This window comes from Terrapene carolina, unplaced genomic scaffold, assembly GCF_002925995.2.
Source record: "Terrapene carolina triunguis isolate 2854851 unplaced genomic scaffold, T_m_triunguis-2.0 Scaffold837, whole genome shotgun sequence".
NCBI lineage: Eukaryota > Metazoa > Chordata > Testudines > Emydidae > Terrapene > Terrapene triunguis.
Genome location: NW_020665188.1, coordinates 5,359,031 through 5,381,909, shown reverse-complemented (window position 1 = coordinate 5,381,909; position 22,879 = coordinate 5,359,031). Strand labels below are relative to the sequence as shown.

Genomic DNA, 22,879 nt, shown 5'->3' with positions numbered 1-22,879 from the left:
ATTGTTGCAACGTTTGCTATGTTTCTGTCATGCTGTTATGCAATATTCTCAATTTCCCCCTTGTTTTCTGGATATATCGATGTATTCCTAAGCAAGAAATCAAACTGAACAGGATTCCTGTTTGGACAGTGATCTGTTGACCTCCTGGGTTTTGAATCAGATAACCTTCATACCAGTTTTCATTTGCTTCTCTGTATCGGTTTCCCCCAGATATATTTTGTTAGTCAAATTACAAAGGTAGCAGTAATACTTTCATGGAGTGAAATTGTCTGTAAATTAGGCAGAAAATTATTGCTTAGTTCTGGACATATAGATTAATTACTTTGGACCCTTTGAAAGTATTATAAAATCAGGTTGTTTTTAATATTCTCTATTTTTATGCTTCTATTCCTTATTGGAGGGGCCAAACTCCTGCTGAGTCAGATTTCCAGGTGCTTGAAATTGCTCGGAAACTGGAGATGTATGGCGTTCGATTTCACCTTGCATCTGACCGTGAGGGGTCGAAAATTAGCCTGGCTGTTTCACACATGGGCGTACTAGTATTCCAGGTAGGTTGGAGAAATAATACCAGATACGTACATCTTCCTTTTGATTATAATTCCTTAAGTAACTGTCAGTCACTTTAATCTACAAATCTCTTCTGACTTTTTTTAATAGCTGACCTTATATCACAGAATCATAGGGTCAGAAGGGACCACAAGGGTCATCCTGTCTAACCTTCTGCCAAGATGCAGAATTTGTTATTGCTAAACCATCCAAGACAGATGGCTATCCAGCCTCCTTTTGAAAACTTCCAGTGAAGGAGCTTCTACAACTTCCCTTGGCAGTCTGTTCCATTGTTCAACTGTTCTTACAGTTAGGAAGTTTTCTCTGAGATTTAATCTAAATCTGCTATACTGTAGTTTGAACCCATTGCCTCTTGTGCTGCCCTCTGTGGCAAGAGAGAACCACCTTTCTCCATCTTTTATTATGGCAGCTTTTCAAGTATTTGAAGACCGCTATCATGTCCCCCCTTAATCTCCTCTTTTTCCAAATTAAACATACCCAGTTCCTTCAGCATTTGCTCATATGGCCCTATGGGTGCTCCACTGTAGGTGAGTCTTCGTCCCTGTGCTGCTGATTAGAGAACTTTGGTAGCTGTGTCCGTTGGGCCCACACATGCATTGTCTCTCTTCATGCTGCACCACTGGCTAGACAGAGTGTGCGGGCTAACCATTTACAAACTTAACGACTTTATTGACAAACTGGCCAAGGGACATCGGCAATACTTTAAAGCCATCATAGAAGAGGGACAGTTAGTAGCAAAAACATCACTACAATCGGCCCTCGATGCCACCAACACGGCAGGTAGGTCCATCTCCACAGCGATGGTGATGCAACGAGCATCATGGCTCCACTTATCAGGATTCCCGAAAGAGGTGCAGTCCATAGTGGAAAATCTTCCTTTTGAGGGTACGAAGCTCTTTGCCAAAAAGACCAATGCCTCCCTTCATACCCTGAAGGATTCCAGGGCTACCCTGAGGTTGCTGGGAATCTGTACACTGGGGTAAAAGAGGTGTTTTAGTCCCCAGTCTCAACACAGACCATATGTGGCTCAATATTAACCTCAGCACCATTAAGAACCACAGAGAAAGAAAGGGAAATTCCTGAAGCACAAACTGTCTGGTCTGCAAACCTTGTCCCAACCACCTGCATATAAATACCCCTTTTGACAGGCAGATTGAGGCGCCGCGAGACCACTTTCCACAACTGACGCAACCATCCATGGCCAGATCTGGGGTGGGTGGCGACTGGGCTAGAGGGATCCCAGCCCACCCAACTCCACCAGGTCCCAGCCCAGGGCCCTGTCAGTGGTGAGTGTGTTCACCACCCAGTCAGCGGGGATCCTACCGCAACACACTGACCTTACATGGGTGGGAGATACCACTCATTCCGCCTCCTTGGGCCACTTCCTACTGTGTTTCCTGAAGCTGTGTATTGTGGGGTCTCCGGGTTCCCTGGTGTGGGTAGCTCCCTGGAATTCTGACTCCTGCCAATCGGGTGTAGGTAGCACGTCTCTGGTGTAGTTCCTGGGATCTCTGGCTCTCGCAGTTAGAGGCTGTAGCGACTCCTGGCCTGGAGCCTCCACCAGTCGTGATTCCTCCTCAGTGACTAGCCCAGACTGAGCTGAGCTGAGCTGCTCATCTTTATAGTAGCACAGCAGTTGGCGCATGCTCAGCACGGTCCGAGGGGCGGGACTTCCTCCGCCCATAGTGTGGGATTAAACCTTTCTCTCCTAGTGCGGGGTATGCACACCCTGTCACAGCGCCATACAGGCAAAAGTCCTCCTACCTCAGCATAGGTTCCTATCCCTGGCTTCACTCCTAAACACCATTCAGTACAGTCCACAGATACTGCCCTGACTCTGCCTCCAACTCTTTGGACACATGGCAGCAGGCATTGTGGTGATACCACACGCCAAATTCCACATGTGATGCCTCCAATTATGGTTTAGTTCAGTTTACAGACCAAACAGGGACAGGCTGGACAAACCTGTCACTACCCACCAGGCTCAAAAATTCCTTAAACTGGTGGAAGGACCCAACCAATGTGTGCAAAAGGATCCCCTTCTCATACGTGTCACCATCATTCTTTCTTACCACCAACTCACCACTCATAGGGTGGGGAGCACATTTAAATGGCCTAATGACACAAGGCAAATGGTCACATACGGAGATGTCTCTACACTTCAATCTCCTCAAACTGAGCGGTCAGGAATGCCTGCGCCTATTTTCTTCTGCTGATCGCAGGATCACATGCAAAGATCCTAACAGACAACATAGCCTGCATGTATTACATCAAGCGTCGCCGGGGGCCAGGTCGCCCTCCATATGCATGGAGGCTGTGAGACTATAGAACTCGTGCATCTCTCACAACATCACATTATCCCGTGGCTTACCTCCCGGGCACGCAGAACTCGATAGTGGACAACCTCAGTTGCAAATTCCCACAAAATAATGAGTGGGAGATGCACTCATCAGTACTGTACAACCTGTTCACACGATGGGGAACACCATCCATAGACTTGTTCGCCATTCACCAGAACAAGAAGTGTTGATGCTACTGCTCCAGGGTGGAGATGGGACAGCAGTCTCTGGGCGATGCTCTTCTTCTCCCCTGGGACAAGGACCACCTTTCCACCTTTCCTCAGTTTCCTCTTCTGCTGAAGCTCCTGTTAAAAATAAACAGGGATGGAGCTCACGTCATCCTGATTGCTCCTACTTGGCTGAAGCAGACCTGGTATCTTTACCTGATACAGCTTGTGATGTGCCCACTGATCTCTCTCCCGACCTATCTGCACCTCCTTTCGCAGGCTCCTGCTTGGTTCCAGCACCTAGAAAGTTCATGCTCAAAGGAAGTAGAGGAGGTTCTATTTACACAGTAGAAAGTCCACCACACAATGTACTTACTGTCAGAAATGGTCCAGGTTTCAGATTTGGTTCATTTCCCAACAAATCTCTCCAACGTCATTAACTCTTCCACATATTCTAGTCCTATGTTCTGACCCTTAAAAAGTCAGGATTATTCCTAAGCTCTCTTAGGGTCCATCTATCAGTTATTACAGCCTTTTATTGGTGCTGTCGCACCCAACCACTAAAAGATTCCTTAAGGGTGGTATCAACCTCGTCCCTTAACCTCGATTCCCTAAACCTGATTCTGAAAGTGCTGACTAGGCCCCCCCCTTTGAACCAATGGCCACCTGTTCGCTAACATACCTATCAGTGAAAACGGCCTTCCTAATAGCAATTATCTCAGCCAGAAGGGTAGGAGAGAGAGCAGCTCTGATGGCGTATCTCCCTTACACAGTATTCTTTCCAGACAAGGTTATACTCAGGCTACATCCAAAATTCATCCCTAGGGTAACCTCCCTGTTTCACATGAATCAATCAATTCACTTTCCAGTCTTCTACACCAAGCCTCACCAAGACAATAGGGAGGTTATACTACATACCCTAGATGTCAGGAGAGCCATGGCCTTCTACCTTGATAGGACAAAGGCCTTCAGGAAGTCCCCATGACTTTTCACCTCTGTGGTGGAAAGATCCAAGGGCTCAGCAATATCAGCCCAAAGACTCTCTTAAGTGAGTCTTGAATTGCATCAGACAGTGCTACCAAATTCTTAACGTGATCTCCTCCCTCCCCACCCCCGAATCTGTTTACATTCCACAAGATTGATCTCCTCATCTGTTGCCTTCTTCAAGGATGTCCCATCACAGAGATCTGCAGAGTGGGGACATGGGCTTCAGTCCACACTTTCGCAGAACACTATGCGATCACTGGGGACTCCACCTCCGATGCCATCTTCGCCTTCACAGTACTGTCATCTGTAACTAACCCAACTTCGAAGTCCCAGCCCTCCAAAAGGGGTACTGCTCGGGAGTCACCTAAAGTGGAGCACCCATAGGAATGCTACTCCAAAGAAGAAGTTACTCACCTTGTACAGTAACAATGGTTCTTCAAGATGTGTCCCCCTATGGGTGCTCCACAACGTGCTCTCCTCCCCTCTAGTTCTGAGTTCTCGTTTATGACTCTGTGGTAGAGAAGGCACTGAGGACGATTAGCCTGTGTGCGCTGGCTAGCCTCGTGACACAGCACGAGGAGAGACAGTACATGTGCGGGCCCAATGGGCACTGCTACTTAAGTTCTCCGATCAGCAGTGCAGGGACTTAGACACACCTATGGTGGAGCACTCATAGGGGGACACATCTCGAAGAACCATCGTTACTGCACAAGATGAGTAACTTCTGCAGATATTGATGACACCTGGGAAACTCAACCCAAGTGAGCAGTTAAATTGGATTTTGTAGAGCTACCCTTGGGTAGAATGAACAACGGAAAGTTTACAAAAAAACAAAAATACCTATCTAAAACTTGTATATACCACAAAGTACCCGATATTGTCCTTCAATATCTGCTTGAAGACCCTATGTTTTCTATTAATCTATGAATGATATTGCAAAGCAGATAAAGACTGATCAAAGGAATAAATTGAAAATAGATTTGAATACAATGAATTGTGTGGGCAAGGAGGGACATTTGTTACTGTTCAAGATACAACTTGACTGTAAACATTTCTTGCTAGCCATAAATAATTTTGTTTTTCATTTAGGGTACCACAAAAATCAACACCTTCAACTGGTCTAAGGTCCGTAAATTAAGCTTCAAGAGAAAAAGGTTTCTTATCAAGCTACACCCAGAAGTCCATGTAAGTCTAGCCATACCTATAGCCATGGCACTGTTTGAAACAAGTCTTCTAAATGTTAGTAGAAATACTTAAGTCTATAATTTTGTAAAGCAAGTGGATTTTTTTTAAATGCCCTAAAGGATACTTTTTGGCTTCATCCTTCAGTTATTGTAGTAAAGGTCTCCCCCACCTCCTCAATGTCCCTACCTTGCTCTTCTAAGGCTTTCCACTTCCTATATCTGTCTTGGCCCTCATTAGACATAAGCATGTGTATTTTAAAATATCAAATAGTAACGACAGTTATGAGTAAATTGTTCAGTATGTAATTCCTGTGTATTTTCTTTTTAATAGGAATGTTGCTTATAGTACTGGTGTTTCATATGTAAATTTGCCTCAGCTAAAACTAGTATTTTGGGGCCATATGCTCCCTTTGCTGCATGGTGGGGAGAGAAACAAAAGTTCACAAAAGAGGTCTGTTTGGATTGGGTGACAAGGATGAGAGGCTACTAGGCAGGCCTACCACCAACTGTGAAGTGCTGGACAATCCTGTTTACAGTGATGTGTTGTCAAATATGCAAGACTGAAGAAGGCATGGCCAGCCATAAGGGGTCGGAATTTCTGAGCAGACACTCTATACACCATGAGCCCAGAACTTTGGAGCTCAATTATGGGGCAAATTGCCACTTGGGAGCTAATGCTGCTTGTTTCAGCTTGCTGCTAGTTTTTTTCTGTGGCTTTAATGTACCCCTCTGGGTGTTATGTAGTATGCAGTTATGGCAGCTGTGTGAGTCATGCTGCCCATTGCTGGAGTTAAGGGTATGAGAGGTTCATAAAAGAGCAGGCACTCCTGCAGCAGATGTTTGGAGATCTGTAGGGTTTGGGGCCAGAATTTGCTTCAGATTACTGGGCTCCACATGGTTGCCAGATTATAGACTGTGCACCTGCACCCCATTGCTAATCACATATGCAAGGAGTATGGGGCATGTTTATCCCAATTTTCAGCCCACTAAATTTTTGCAGTAAACTTTTTCCTTCTGTAGGTTTTTCATGGAAGGGAATGAACAGAAATATCCAAAACTGGAGACCTGGTAGTAATGGGAGACTTTAACTACCCAGACATCTGTTTGAAAAGTAGTATGGCAAAATACATTTCCAACAAGTTCTTGGAATGTACCAGGGACAACTTTGTGTTTTAGAAAGTGGAGGAAGTAACCAGGGAAACGGTCATTTGAGACTTGATTCTGACCAAGATGAAGGAATTAGTAGTAAATCTGAAAGTGGAAGAACATATGGGTGAAAATGATCATGAAATAATAGATATCATGATCCTAAGAAAAGGGAGGAGTGAGAGCAGCAGAATAAGGACAATGGACTTCAAAAAAGTAGACTTTAACAAACTCAGAGAACTGGGAAGTAAATCTAAGGGATAAAGGAGTCCAGGATAGCTGGCAGTTTCTCAAGGAGACAATATTTAACGCACAACTGCAAACTATTTTGATGCAAAGGAAAGATCGGAAGACTACTAAGAGGCCAATATGGCTCTATCAGGAGCTCTTTAATGACCTGAAAGTCAAAAAGGACTCCTATAAAAAGTGGAAACATGGATAAATTGCTAAGAAGGAGTACCAAAGAATAACACGAACATGTAGGGACAAAATCAGAAAGGCTAAGGCACAAAATGAGTTATACTTAGCAAGGAACATAAAAGGCAATAAGAAGAGGTTCTTTAAACATGTTAGAAGCAATGGAAAGACTAAGGGAAGTGTAGGCCCTCTACTTAGTGGGGAAGGAGAGCTAATAACTGATGACATCAATAAGACTGAGTTGTTTAATACCTCTTTTGCTTCAGTCTTCACTAAAAAGTTTAATGGTAACCACATACTCAAAACAATATTAATGACAAGGGGGAAGGAGTGGATGCCAAAATAGGGAATGGTTAAACAATATTCTGATAAGTTAGATGTATGTGGCAGGGGGGAGGGATAGCTCAGTGGTTTGAGCATTGGCTTGCTAAACCCAGGGTTGTGAGTTCAATCCTTGAGGGGGCCACTTAGGGATCCGGGGCAAGATCAGTACTTGGTCCTGCTAGTGAAGGCAGGGCTGGACTCAATGACCTTTCAGGGTCCCTTCCAGTTCTATGAGATAGGTATATCTCTCTATATATTATTATATTATAAATTCATCCTAGGGTACTTAAAGAACTAGCTAAAGCAATTTTAAACTGTTAGCAATTCCTTTTGAGAACTCAGGGTGTGGTCCCAGAGGGCTGGAAAAGGGCTAACGTACCTATCTTAAAAAAGGGGAACAAAGACAACTCCGGGAAATTATTGACCAGTCCGCCTAACTTCAATACATAGAAAGATACTGGAACAAATTATTAAACAATCAATTTGTAAGCACGTAGAGGATAATAGTTATAAGGAATAGCCAGCATGGATTTGTCAAGAACAAATCATGCCAAATCAACTTAATTTTCTTCTTTGATGAGGTTACTGGCGTAGGCACCACAGGAGGGAAGGAGCAGTAAATGTGGTATTATCTTGATTTTAGTAAGTGTTTAGACATAGTCCCACATGAACAAACTAAGGAAATATAGTCTAAATGAAATTACTATAAGGTGAGTGCACAACTGGTTGAAAGACCGTACTCAAAAAGTAGTTATCAATGGTCGGCTGTAAAACTAAGAGGATGTATTTGGTGGTCAGTCCTGGGTCTAGTACTGTTCAGTATTTTTACTGATGACTTGGATAAGGGAGTGGACAGTATACTTACGAAATTTGTGGATGACACCCTGCTGGGAGAGGATGCAAACACTTTGGGGGACAGGATTAGAATTCAAACTGACCTTGACAAATTGGAGAGTTGGTCTGAATTCAACAAGATGAAATTCGGTAAGGATAAGTCCAAGTACTGTAGCCATGGCATCCAGCAAGTACTTCACTTAAGAAGAAAAAATCAAATGCACAACTACAAAATGGGGACTAACTGGCTAGATGGTAGTACTGCTGAAAAGGTTCTGGGGTTATCGTGCATCACAAATTGAATATGAGTGAACAATGTGATGCCGTTGCAAAAAAAAAAAAGGCTAATATTCTGGGATGTATTAAAAGGAGTGTTGTATGTAAGACATGGGAAGTCATTGTTCCACTCTACTTGGCACTGGTAAGGCCTCAGCTGGAGTACGGTGTCCAATTCTGGGCACCACACTTTAGGAAATATGTGGACAAACTGAAAAGAGTCCAAAGGAAAGCACCGAAAATGATAAAAATTGTAAAAAACTTGACGACCCCGATGCAGTTGCCCCTCTGGCCAGATCTTCTGTCATAGAATCACAGCCGGCTCCTGCACCCAAATCTGGCGGTTCTGCACCTCACAGTTTGGTGCTCCGTGGTTAACTGCTGAGGAGCAGGAATGCTCGGCTCGAGTCCAGCAGGTCCTGCGGGGTAGTAGAAAGCCCTCCACTAGAGCGATCTGTCTGGCCAAATGGAAACGATTCATGTGCTGGGCCTTGGCCCAAGAGGTTAGGCTTGAGCCGGCCTTGCTGCAGTTAATCCTGGACTACCTTATGTACCTGAAGGTCCAGGGTTTGTCCCTTTCATCAGTTAAGGTCCACTTGGCCACTATATCAGCCTTTCACCCTCCATTCCAGGGCAGGTTGGTCTTCGCTCATAACATGACCGTCCGGTTCTTAAAAGGTCTGGAGTGGCTCTATCCCGAAGTCCGGGACCCAGTCCCTCCGTGAGCCTGGAATCTGGTGCTCGCGTGGCTCGTGAAAGCCCCCTTTGAGCCCTTGGTGTTCTGTTCCCTTCTTGTAACCGTGCCCTAGTGGGTCACAACTGAGGATGCCAAGTTCAGGACGAACTGCTGAGATGTAGGGCAAATGCAACCCAAAACTGGTGGTTATTTTTTTATAAGATACACCAAACCATCCTCAAAAGTAAGCTCCTGTTTCACCACACTGGCTAACAAGAAAACATAAAGGCAGTTTCCTCAGGCATTCCAGTTCTTATATCACCACCAAAAACACTGGATTCAGAGATGAGTGGTTCTTTATAACCAGTCTCATCAAATAATAGGTTCTTCTGATCCCAAAGGACCAGCCACACACCCAGGTCAATATATAACTTAGATTTTACCCAAAAATCATGCTGATGCCAATCCCTGAGTATCTAAGATCTAAAGGTTTATTTATAAAAAGAAAGAAAGGTGAGAGTTAAAATTGGTTAAAGGAATCAATTACATACAGTAATGGCAAAGTTCTTGGTTCAGGCTTGTAGCAGTGATGGAGTAAATTGCTGGCTTAAGTCAAGTCTCTAGAATACATCCACAGTTTGGATGGATCATTCAGTCCTTTGTTCAGAACTTCAGTTTGTAGCAAAGTTCCTCCAGAGGTAAGAAGCAGGATTGAAGACCAAATGGAGGTGTTTCCAGGGCCTTTTATAGCTTTTGCCATGTGGAGGACATCCCACTGTTCTTACTGTGGAAAATTACAGCAACAAGATGGAGTTTGGAGTCACATGGGCAAGTCATATGTTTATGCCCAGTTTCCCTCCGTCATTGCAGGAAGCCATTACCTACACTCCAGACAGCACATTTACATGACAGTCCACTCAGTGTAAATGGACATCTCCCATGGTCCGTTGTCAACCAAGTGTTTCTTGATGAGCCACTTAATTTGAATAGTCCCTCCAAGATGTGCAGGGCGTTACCTTGTGGGCGTTACCTCAGGAGCAAACATTTAAAGGCTCTATACTTGGACAATATTTATAAATTCATATACAAAAATGATACATGCATACGGATATCGTAATCAGAACCAACAAATCATAACCTTTTCATAGACACCTCACTCGACGACCTTTGTTATATATTTGCAGCAAATATTGTACAGTGGTTGCAACAATGATCTATGTGGTTATATTTTAATTAGATAACGTCACAGCGTCCTGTTCCCTTCTTTTGCTCTCCTGCAAGGTGTCATTCCTGGTGGCGATAACTTCTGCCCGAAGGATTTCCGAGATGAGAGCACTTACATCGGAGCTGCCCTATACAGTATTTTGTAAGGACAAGGTTCAACTGCAGCCACATCTGGCTTTCCTGCCCAAGGTGGTTTTGCATTTTCACATGAGCCAGAACATATTCTTGCCAGTAGTCTTCCCAAAGCCTCATAAGTCTGAGGAGGAATGTAGGTTGCACTCCCTGGATATCAGAAGAGTGCTAGCTTTCTATATCGAAAGGACCAAGCCATTTAGCAAGTCAATGCGGTTGTTTGTCACGGTGGTAGATAGGATGAAAGGTCGGCCAGTGTCCACCCAGAGAATTTTATCTTGGCTCACCGCCTGTATCCGATTCTGTTATGATCAGGCAAAGGTGCCTCCACCAGAGATCGTAACCGTCCACTCAACTAGAGCACAAGCCTCAGCGGCGGCCCTCCTGGCCCATGTGCCAATTTCTGATATCTGCAGGGCCGCCACCTGGTCGTCCATCCATATGTTCACGTTTCACTATGTGCTTATCCAGCAAGCACGAGACAACGCTGGCTTTGGTAGAGCGGTGTTACAATCCGCACGTCTGTGAACTCCGAGCCCACCTCCAGGGATACTGCTTGTGAGTCACCTAGAATGGAATCAACATGAGCAAGCGCTTGAAGAAAAAATGGTTACTTACCTTTCATTACTGTTGTTCTTTGAGATGTGTTGCTCATGTCCATTCCATTACCTGCCCTCCTGCCCCTCTGTCAGAGTTGCCGGCAAGAAGGAGCTGAGAGGGCGTAGGGCCAGTGGCACCTGATATACCAACGCATGAGTGCGGCACTCAAGAGGGCTGACCCTACGGATACTGCTAACGCAAAAGTCTCTGACAACTGTGCACGTGGGCGTGCACACACCTAGAATGGAATAGACATGAGCAACACATCTCGAAGAACAACAGTTATGAAAGGTAGGTAACCATTTTTTGCTGTCACTTGAGAGTTAAATCTAACATTTTTGTGGATAGATTTTGAGTACTTCTCAATGTATCTGAACAAAGAAGCAAAAATAATTCAAGTGTCAAACTGAAACAGATCAGTGGTTCATCTAGTCCATTATCCTGTCACTAACAGTGACCAATGCCAGATGCTTCAGAGGAATGTGGAAAAAAAAGCAAAATAATGCACCTAAGCTTGCAGTTCTGTTCCACATAGGGGGACTTTTTCATAACTCTTTTTCATGGTGAGCGTATATCCTGAAGCATGAAGATTGATGAACCTCATAATTTTTATCCTAACTAATATAACTTTAGATATTCATATAAATGCCAGTCCTTTTTTTTTTAATTTACTGAATTATATACCTAATTGGACTGCTGCAGGATATTAGTACGTGGGTTTAATTGTTGTGATCCTAGATGAATCATGCACTGGGTTGAAGAGCCAGTGTGTAGAGACTTCAGCCCAGAGCATTTAGTTTCTACAAGCATAGCAATTGTACATAAATGTTTTGAAAGACAGGGTAATTCTGAGTGTGCAAAGGACCTTCAGGGAGCTGATATGAAAGTAGGTTGTCCTGATTCAAACAATCAGTCTGCATATCATGTTCTGCATAAACAAGCAGGAAGTAAGATGAGCATGTCTCCTGTGTTGGAGAACCCCATTACTATGAGTGTGCAGCCATTGTAAGACATTTCTTATTGTCACTCAGCAGAAAAGGAAAACAAGATTGCAGAAAGGCTGAGTTGCTTGGTGATGGACCATCACAAATAGTTTTTGGGTCTTCCAGTGGAGTTCACTGGGATTTGTGAGTCCCTCATCTGATCAGAAAGATTTACCTGCCTTCTGCTCCTGGCACTGAGAAATTTATGTACGTCATCTTCTGCAATACCTCTGGCCATAGGCAGCATTTCACAAACTCTTGATAGCTGAGCCTTCTCCAGGAAAACAAAACCAATCTTAAATCCTTTCAACCCTGTCACAGGGGGAAACTTGTATTGTCACTGTTCCACACCTCTCTGTCCTACCGTGGTATTCATGCCTCCTCCCCCCAGGGATGTGTCCCTCATGTTTGAGAAATTAAGGGTGCTCTTCAAGCTCAGGAGAGACAAACTTTCAATACACCTTTTAGTAACAATGTTGATAGCATCAGCTACCTCAGACAGTTATGGTTCTCAGTTGATTTGAAGACTCTGAGTCTAGTTATGTAGAAGATCACTCAGAAACAGGGCATCTTCTTCGAGTGACTGCTCATGTGTATTCTACAATAGGTGCGTGTGCTCGCCACGTGCACCGGTGCCAGAAGTTTTTCCCCTAGCAGTACCCGTAGGAGAGCGCCCCAGCGACCTTTGGAGTGGCGCCTCCACGGTGCGGTATAAGGGGCGGTGCGCACTCCCCCCATTCTCAGTTCCTTCTTGCCACCAGCGAAGGTGCTTCGGAACTGCTTTGCTCCAGCTTTCCTCCAGAACTCTTGTTCGTTCAGTGTAGTAGTACCTGTAGTTGAAGTAGTTAGATTAGTTTAGTTTAGTGTGCCCGGGCCGGGGCATACCCCGTGCCCCGCGTTTTAAGTTGTAAGACACTTGTAGGCAACCGATGCCAGCGAGTGATCCGCACATGGACTGCTTATGCTGTCTGGGCAAAACCCATCTCAGCGATCGCTGCAAGAGTCCTGCAGCGACCCGTCGGTGCCATCTACCAGTCGGCACTGCTCCCCATCCGCGGGGCACTCCAAGAAGGCTAAGGAGAGGCCTCCTCTGCCGCAGCACCGGAGCAAAACCAGTGGAGAGGCTAGACCCATGTTGGGCAGTCCTCGGTCCCCATCGGCCTTCAGGCCTCCGACTCAGATCAGACGGAGTAGCCCGGCCTATTCGGAGAAGGCTTCCCTGGATGTCTGGATGCCCTCCACGCCAGAGGCCCTGCAAGCGGCCCAGGACGTTATGTCCATGCCGGTACCAGGGGTACAACCAACGCTGGCTCCACAGTCCAGAGGCAAGCCACCGCTGGGATCTCCGCAGTCTCCCCCGGCTTGGGTACCATTCGCGGTCGAGGGAATGTTCCCGATGCCATTCACTGCCCAGTGATCGTCCAGTGCATAGTCCATGCCAGTCACCATCGACCCCCACCACGTTGTCTGGCTCGGTTCTGACTGACAGGGGCTCCAGGCAGGACCAGTGCTACCATTAAGGCAAACTAGGTGGTTGCCTAGGGCGCCAAGATTTGGGGGCGCCAAAAAGCGGTGCCCCCAATTTTTTTTAGTGTGCCTGGGCTGGGCTGCCGGCGGCGCGCTGACACATGCGGCTCAGACTCCCTCTCCCAGCGCAGCGGCCGCTCCATGCAATTATTGTCATTTCCGGCAGGGGCAGCGTGCTTGGGGAGGGGGTGTAGCAGAGGTGAGCTGGGGTGGGGAGCCCTGCGGCAGCTCCCCTCCCTGACGCCCCCCCCCCGCAGCAGCTTCCCCACCCCAGCTCACCTGAGCACCTCCCTGAGCACGCGGTCGTCGCTCCATTTCTCCTGCCTCCCAGGCTTGCAGTGCCAATCAGCTGTTTGGTGCCGCAAGCCTGGGAGGGGAGGAGAATTAGAGCGGGGGCGGCGTGCTCGGGGAGGAGGCGGGGCAGGGGGGGGGGGGGGGGGGGGGGGGGGGGGGGGGGGGGGGGGGGGGGGGGGGGGCGCAAGGTGGAAGTTTTGCCTAGGGCGCAAAACTTCCTTGCACCGGCCCTGGCTCCAGGCACCGCTCCGCCTCAAGGAGCGGGCCCTGTCGAGACAGACAACACAGAAGGTCTTCTTCTCCGAGGGGCTATTGTAGCCAGTCGCGACATGAACGTCGATGCCATTCCCGTTCATCGTCTCGCTCCAGGACCCCGTCACGGCACTGCTCCCGCAGTTTGGGTGTCGATCGCCGGCGCCTCGCCGGTGCAGATCTGCCCGCCGGAGCCAATTGTGGAGCAGCTGCTACCGGTGGTACCGTTCCTCCACATCGGGATCGTGGTCTCGTGGTCGGCACTGTTCCCGCCGCTGCCGCTCTTCCCGGTCCAGGGACAGCAGCAGGTTGTATGCCAGCCCGGCCTCCCTTCGTAATCGTAGATTGATGGGACAGGCCAGTCAGGCTGAACAGCCTGCTCCGCCAGTGCCACAGCAGGTGCAATGGCACTGGGCTCCGTGGCCGGCACAGTGGTACCAATGGGGCCTGTGGCCCCCGACACAGCCCACGGTGGGGGCTCACTCAGTGGCCGGAGCCTCGGAACGGCTGCCGGCCTTCCTATCCCAGCCCCCGAGAAAGGAATCGGTGGGACGTGCATCTTCTGCCTCCTCACCCTCCCCTGATGAGGTGATTACGGCCCCTCCATTCCGCAGGAGGACTCTAAAGCCCACCAGGAACTATTGAAAAGGGTGGCATCAAGCCTCAACCTTCAGGCCGAGGAGGTGGAGGAACCCTCAGACTCCCTCTTCAATGTCCTGTCCACCTTGGTAGGGTGGCCCTTCCATTCTATGAGGGGGTGGCAAAAATTTCAAATGCCTTGTGGCAAACCCTGGCTTCCTTGCCCCCCATCTCTAAGAGAGCAGAATGCAAGTACTTTGTGCCCGCCAAGGGGCATGAATATCTGTACACGCGCCCTGCCCCTAACTCCTGGTGGTCAAGTCGGTCAACCACAGGGAGTGGCAGGGCCAACCAGCCCTACTCCGAAAAATAAAGACTCAAGGAGGCTGGATTTATTTGGGAGAAAAGTTTATTCATCCTCGAGTTTCCAGTTACAGGTGGCGAACCATCAGGCTCTCCTGGGTCAGTATGAGTTCAATCTGTGGGGCATTCTGCCCAAATTTGAGGACTCCCTCCAGGAGAGTTCAAAGCTCTGGTTGAGGAGGGTACAGCGGTTGCCAGGGCAACCCTGCAGGCAGCGTCAGATGCGGCAGATACAGCTGCATAGTCCATGGCCTCTGCAGTGGCCATGAGGAGGGCGTCATGGCTCCTTCTATCTGGGCTGTCCAGTGAGGTACAGAACTCCTTGCAGGACCTCCCGTTTGATGGCAAGGCTCTGTTTGCTGAACAGACAGACGTGAAGCTGCACGGCCTGAAAGATTCCCACACAACGCTTAAGACACTTGGCCTCTATGTTCCGGCTCCAGCTAGACCTAAGTTTAAGTTGCAGTAGGCTCCTACCCAGGCCACCCACTCTAAATATGAGCCCCCTTATAAAAAGTCGCGGGACTATAAGAAACGCCTGCAGAGGCAGTCCCGGTCTGCTCCCCAGCCTGGGTCCTCCAAGGGCAAACAGGCGGGGAAACGGCAGATTTGACGGGACGCCCGGTGACAACCTACCAGTTCACATTAGGGATCCACCCGCATAAAGCTTCCCTTCTCCAACCGCTTTTCTCCTGGAGTGGTCGCGGCTGACCTCAGACCAATGGGTCCTCAACACCATCTCCTGGGGCTACACCCTCCAATTTACCTCCACCCCTCCCGACCACCCTCCGCCCCGTCTCTCCCGGGGGACCCTTCTCACAAGGCCCTGCTCAAGCAGGAGGTGGGGTGGCCCCTTAGGAGCTTAGGAGGAGTGGAAGTGGTGCCAGCAGAGTTCAAACGCAAGGGGTACTACTCCGGCTATTTCCTTATCCCGAAGGCCAAAGGGGGGCTCAGGCCCATTCTGGACCTGTGAGGCCTGAACCAGTACATGGTAAAGCTCAAATTTCGCATGGTCTCTCTGGCCTCCATCATCCCCTTCTCCAGGCCAGAGACAGGATGGACAAGGTCCTCATTCTGCCCAAGCCAGTGATCGCCTCCCTACAATTGGGGTCCTCCCCGGGGAACAATGTCCACGGGGTGCCGTTCAGGGGCAGACCCCCATCGGTGGAGCTGGTGTCCGATGCTTTGGACCTGGGGTGGGGAGCCCATGTTGGGGACGTTCAGACCCAAGGTCTGTGGTCTGTGCAGGACCTTGCCCTTCATATAAACATCAAGGAACTCAGGGCGGTGTGGCTGGCGTGCGTGGCCTTCCGCTCGCACCTGGAGGGCAGAGTGGTCAGGGTTCTTATGGACAACATGGCCTTGATGTTTTACATCAACAGGCAAGGCGGGGCCTGCTCCTCTGCCAGGAAGCCCTCAGGCTGTGGGACTTCTGCATAGCCCACAACATTTGCCTACAGGCCTACCACCTACCGGGCGCCCGGAATTCTCGGGTGGATCGCCTCAGCCGAGACTTCTTCTCTCAGCACGAGTGGTCTCTACACCCAGAGGTGGTGCACAGACTTTTCCAAGAGTGGGGAACTCCCCAGGTGGACCTGTTCACAACTCGGCAGAACCGCCGGTGTCCCCGGTTCTGCTCCAGGGGGGCCTAGGGAAGGGCGCTATCTCCGATGCCTTTATCCTATCCTGGTCAGGTCAGCTTCTCTACGCTTTTCCCCCGTTCCCTCTGATTGGCAGGGTCCTGGAGAAAATAAAGATGGACTGGGCCCGGGTCCTCCTGATTGCCCCGGCGTGGCCCAGGCAACATGGGTACAGGACCCTCATGAGCGTGGCGGTCACCCCGTCGTGGCCATTGCCGTCCCACCTAGATCTGATCTCCCAGGACCAGGGCCGCCTCCTCCACCCCAACCTAGCAGCACTCCACCTCATGGCGTGGTTGCTCAGTGGTTAGGCCGGGAGGAAAGGACATGCTCGGAGGGGGGTTCAGCGCATCCTCTTGGAAAGCAGGCGTCGAGCCTACTTAAAATCATAGAATATCAGGTTGGAAGGGACTTCAGGAGGTCATCTAGTCCAACCCCCTGCTGAAAGCAGGACCAATCCCCAACTAAATCATCTCAGCCAGGGCTTTGTCAAGCCTGACCTTAAAAACCTCCTGGCAAAGTGCTCTCGGTTTTCCCGATGGGCAGCTGAGCAGAGTGTTTCCCCCGGTACTGCCCCGATCCAGCTCATTTTAGACTATCTCCAGGGGTTGCTAGGGGCGCTCCCCTACAGGTACTGCTAGGGGGAAAACTTCCGCCACTGGTGTATGTGGCAAGCACATACACCTATTGTGGAATAGACATGAGTAACACATCTCGAAGAACACCAGTTACGGAAAAGGTAACTGTCTTTTACTCCATCCCAGGAATTCTCTCTCATTCAGCATGGTTCCTGATGGGAGAGATCCTAAGATAAAGTATGTGATGGGTTTGGTCACAGAGACCCCCTTGGAACTGTCACCTGATGTGCTGAGACTACCTCTGAGCCCGTTTTCTCTGCCAGCTTGGGCCTCCAGAACCCTGCCTTGTTGAGCCAAACATGCCAGTCTGCTCCAACACGGACCCAGGGTCTGAACCATGCACCCCAAAGCTGCAGACTTAACTGAAAACAGCTTAAGAAGTGCTCCTGTCTCTAGAATCCAGACATGCAGTTCCCAATGGGATCCAAACCCCAAATAAATCTGTTTTACTCTGTATACAGGATAAACTCATAAATTGTCCGCCCTCTATAACACTGACAGAGAGAGATGCACAGCTGTTTGCTCCCCCAGGTATTAATTACTTACTCTGGGTTAATTAATAAGCAACAGTGATTTTATTAAATATAAAAAATAGGATTTAAGTGGTTCCAAGTAATAACAGACAGAACAAAGTAAGTAACCAATCAAAATAAAACAAAACACGCAAGTCTAAGCCTAATACATTTAAGAAACTGAATACAGGTAAATCTCACTCTGAGATGTTCCAATAGGCTTCTTTCACAGACTAGACTCCTTCCTAGTCTGGGCCCAATCCTTTCTCCTGGTACAGTCCTTGTTCCAGCTCAGGTGGTAGCTAGGGGATTTTTCATGACTGCAGCCTCCTTTGTTCTGTTCCACCCCCTTGCATAGCTTTGGCACAAGGCGGGAATCTTTTGTCTATCTGGGTCCCCACCCCTCCTTCTAAATGGAAAAGCACCAGATTTAAGATGGATTCCACTACCAGGTGACATGGTCATATGTCCTATGAGACCCCAAGCCTTCTTTCTTCCTGGCTTGACTTACAGGAAGGCTTGCAAGTAAACAGAGCCATTTACAACCAATTTTCCTAGTTGATGGGAGCCATCAAGATTCCAAACCACCATTAATGGCCTACACTTTGCATAATGACAGTAGGACCTCAGTTATATTTCATATTTCTAGTTTCAGATACAAGAATGATACATTTATACAAATAGGATGACCACACTCAGTAGATTATTAGCTTTGTAATGATACCTTACAAGAGACCTTTTGCATGAAGCATATTCCAGTTACATTATATTCAAACTCATTAGCATATTTTCATGAAATCATATGGAGTGCAACATCACAAAGTATTTCAGAGCAGGTGTCTCAAGACCCACCTGGCTTCTTGGAAGGAGTCAGAGAAGGACTTGTAACTTTAAGTGGTGAAGTTTTATGGTACAGTGTGAAAAGACTCACCTGTATCCTTTTAGATCCTTTTGTGAGCAATGCACTATAGTGATAGTATTAAAATACTTAGGTTCTATTTTATATTTAATTACATTTCCTGTATAAACTTTTCTGTGATGCCTAGATAAAAAGCTGTTCGTCTTTGTGTAGATGCAACTGTGTATTCGCCCCACCTTAAATCATGACTGTTTAGATGCTGTGGAAATGCAGGATACTTATTTCCATGTAGCAATCCTCCTGAGCCACAGGAAGTTCCTCAGATTTATTGTGTCTGGCTGGCACTGCCAGTACATTGTGCAACCTTTCGGCCTGTCTTCCACTCCCCAGATGTAGATCAAGTGCATGATTTTGGTAGCAGTGTACCTCAGGAAGAGGGGAATTCATATCTTTCCATATTTAGATGATGGGTTATTGAAGGGCAAGTCCAGAGAGGGAGTCCTCTGTCATGTCCACGTCACACTACACCTACTCATTCATCTAGGTCTCATCCTAAACAATGGAAAGTCAACACCGATTCCAACTCAAAGAATCAAGTTTACTAGGGCCCTGATAGACTCTACATGGTTTGAGACTGGTTCTGCCAACCAAGTGACTACAAGCAATTTGCCACCTATGTCCAGAGTTTCAGTCTCAACCCTCACCCCCAGCCTGAGTATGCCTGAGGTTGCTAGACCATATGGCTTCATGTACACAGGTAGTCCAACATTCCAGATTGTGCCTATGTCCTCTTCAGATGTGCCTGAAGTCAGTCAATCATCTGAGTTATCATCCCTTGGCCAGACAGGTCTGACTTCCTCTGCCAATACTGGACTCCTTATGGTAATGGACAGTTCAAGGCAATGTGTGCCAGAGTGTTCCCTTCGCTTGGTCCCCGCCAACCGGGAATGTTGTCACCGATGCCTGCTTAATAGGTTGAGGAGCACATCTAGGGTTGCTGAAAGTTCAAAGCCTGTGGTCAGAACAGGAAGTTTCCATGCATATAAATGTTCTGGAGCTTTGTGGCATCTACAGTGCCCGTCAGGCCCTTTGAGATCACATTAGAGACTTGTCAGTGCACATCCTTACCGATTATACCACCATGATATATTATGTGAACAGACAGGAGGGACTTGGCAATCTTCAGGGTGCTGTGTCAGGAGGTGATCAGGCTCTGACAGTTTTGCATTGGGGAAAACGTTACCCCCCCTGGCCAATTCTCTTACCTGGGATCCAGAATCACCTGGTGGATCACCTCAGCAGAAATTTCTCTTTGAATCACGAATGGTCCCTGAAGCCTAGCATCCTGCAGTCCATTTTTTGGGCATCCCAACAATCAAACTGCTTGCCATTAGAAATGACAAGAAATGTCATATCTTTTAATCCCAGGGGTGGGGTCTCAGTCTGGGCTCCTTCACTGATGCTTTTCACCTGAGCTGGGAATTGGCACTGTTGTATGGTTTTCCTCCAATTCTGATCATCCTGCAGGTCATTCTCAAGCTGAAGTTGGACCATGCCAAGCTCATTCTCATTGCTTCAGCATGGCTGAGGCAATGTTGTTGGTTCTCCAACCTTCATGTTAATGGTTTGCCCTCTTGTATCTGTTCCTTTTCATCCCGACCTCCTGACTTAGCATCATGTCGGGTTTTGCATTCAGCTCCCTGCATCTCACAGCATGGATACTGCATGGTTAGATGAGGAGGAGGAGGAGGAATTATGTTTGGAGATGGTGTTGGGAAGTCTTGCTCAATAGTAGGGAGCCCTCCACCAAAGTGTTCTGTTTGTCGAAATGGAATCAGTTCTGGATTTGGTCATTAGCCTGTGGAGTTCATCTGAAGTTGTCTTGTATCCAGAGCATTTTGGAGTACCTGTTACACCTTCAGTCTTCTGGTCTTGCGCTTCGTTCATTGAAAGTCCACCTGGCGATGACTTGGGTGTTTCATCTGCCCACGGAAAAGTCGATGGTTTCAAACCCCATGGCAGTGAGGTTCTTAAAAGGAGTCACTTGTCTCTACACATTGGTTAAAGAGCTGATTTCTTTGTGAGACCTTAATACTGTCTTCGCTATTCCTTTGGGGCCTCCATTCGAGCATCTAGTAACTTCTTCTTTCTCCCTTCTGTGTCAGAAAACTGCTTTCCTTGTGGTGATAACATCCACCAGGAGGGTGGGTGAGTTGTAGTCTTTGATGGTGGAACCCCATTACACTCAATTTTCTAAAGATAGGATATGGCTGCAGGGTTACTTTAAGTGTTTATCCAAAGTTGTTTCCCAGTTTCACCTGAACCAAGCTGTATATTTACCAGTGTTCTTCCCTAAGCAGCATTCACTCCCAGAGGAACAACATGCTCAAATAAATGTGTTAGTCTCTAAGGTGCCACAAGTACTCTTGTTCTTTTTGCGGATACAGACTAACACGGCTGCTACTCTGAAACCTCACAGAGGAACAACATCTTCACACACTGGACATCAACCGATGTTTAGCTTTGTCTCAATAGGAGAAAATAGGACTGAATCTCAATAGGACCAAACATATCCGCTCCTTACCTTGTTTGTTTATTTCATATGCAGACCAAATTAAGGATTAAGCAGTCTGTTCACAGGTGATTTCCGGGTGGATAACTTCCTGTATACTCTGCCTCAAAGGATACATGCTCATTCCACAAGACCCTGGCAACATTGATGGCATTTCTAAGTGACATTCCTATATTGGACGTTTGTAGGGCTGCCACTTGGTCATCTGTGCATACTGTTATAAACCACTATGCCATTACTGCTGCATCCAGATCAGATTCAGACTTTCGGAAGGCAATCTTGTAGTCCTTGTTTAAATAGACTCCAACCTCTCTCCTACTATGAGTACTACTTATGAGTCACCTAAGTAGAAAACATGGTTGCATCTACTCAAAGAAGAAAAAATCATTACCTTCTTGTAACTGTTGTTTGAGATGTGATGCAGACGTGTATTCCACAACTCACCCTCCACCCTCACTGCATCAGCGTCTGTACTTCTGATGTTCGGTACAAAGCCACTGAGGGAGTTCGGGGTGGTGCTGTCCTAGGGATGGGGTTGGGCCGCAGGGCATAAGCGCCTCCCCTACAGGTACTGCTAGGCAAAGTTCTCTGGCTCCAGTGTGCTAGGCGTGCGCCGCCTAAATTGAACACACAGCTGCATTGCATCTTGAAGAACAACCGTTACAGATAGGTAATCGTTTTATGTGGGCTCTCAATTCAGATAAAAATAAAGTGATCCTGAAAGACCTAGGGAAACAAATAGAAGAAATGGCAGAGGCGATATCATTAGCACTTTCAGTTGAGGAAGTTTGCCTGCCTTATGTGACTTAGGTTCACAACATAAGATGCTTATTAGATTTTCACCTGTTTCTGGATGTCCATATAGCAGTAGTGGCCAAGAGTGCTTATTTTGTCTTCTGTGCTTGGCCATGAGATTGTGACAATTTCCTTTTGAATGCAGATGAACTCATGATTAAGGCTACTATTTAGTCACGGGTATTTTTAGTAAAAGTCATGGACAGGTCCTGGGGAATAAACAAAATGTCACGACCAGTGTCTTGTCCATGACTTTTACTAAAAATACCCGTGACTAAATGTTAGGTGCTGGGGGAGGGGGGTGCTCCAGCGGACGCTGCTGCTCTGGGATGGATGTTCTGGTGGTCACTGCTGCTGCTGGGGTGGGGGCACCCCGGGGCCTGCTGCTAGGGTGGGGGAAGCCCGTGACCCTGCTGCTGAGGGGGGCAGCCAGTGATGAGCTGCTAAAATCTTAACAACCGGTTCCCTATAAAAAGTTCTGATTTAAGGGATGTGCCACAGTATGTATTTTTTGTACCAATAGGGTTACCATACTTCCGTATTTTCCCGGGAGGAATTTTTAAATTTTAAAATCTCCGCCCAGATGGCGATTTAAGAACCAAAAAGCCTGACATCTCTGGGAAAATACGGATGTATGTTAACCTTACCTAAAGTTCTTTTTAAAAAAGATGGGCCTGAACTAGAAATGAGCTCCGTTTCACATGTGTGGGTCCCCGCCACTCCCTGGGGGTGTGCTAGGGTGACCAGATGTCCCGATTTTATAGGGACAGTCTCGATTTTTGGGTCTTTTTCTTATATAGGCTCCTATTACCCCCCCACCCCCGTCCCGATTTTTCACACTTGCTGTCTGGTCACCCTAGGGTGTGCACATGTGTGGGTCCCAGCTGCTCCCTGCCCCCCCTCATTGAAGCAGGTGTGCAGGGTTACTGCCCTGGGAACTGCAGGGCACCAGTGGACATGGGGCTGGCTGCAGACGGACGTGGGGCAGGGCT

The 22,879-nt window shown here is 47.6% G+C and overlaps 1 protein-coding gene across 5 annotated transcripts in view; it reads left to right on the top strand.

Annotated features, from left to right (window-relative positions):
- The window catches only part of FARP2 (FERM, ARH/RhoGEF and pleckstrin domain protein 2), a 242,518-nt gene that overhangs the window by 140,630 nt on the left and 79,009 nt on the right, over positions 1-22,879 (top strand). For all 5 annotated transcript variants that reach the window (XM_024214386.2, XM_024214384.3, XM_024214385.3 and 2 more), the window contains exons 8-9: positions 401-548; positions 5,150-5,245. In XM_024214386.2, the coding sequence (XP_024070154.2) occupies positions 401-548; positions 5,150-5,245 (244 nt within the window). The remainder of the gene's footprint in view (positions 1-400; positions 549-5,149; positions 5,246-22,879) is intronic.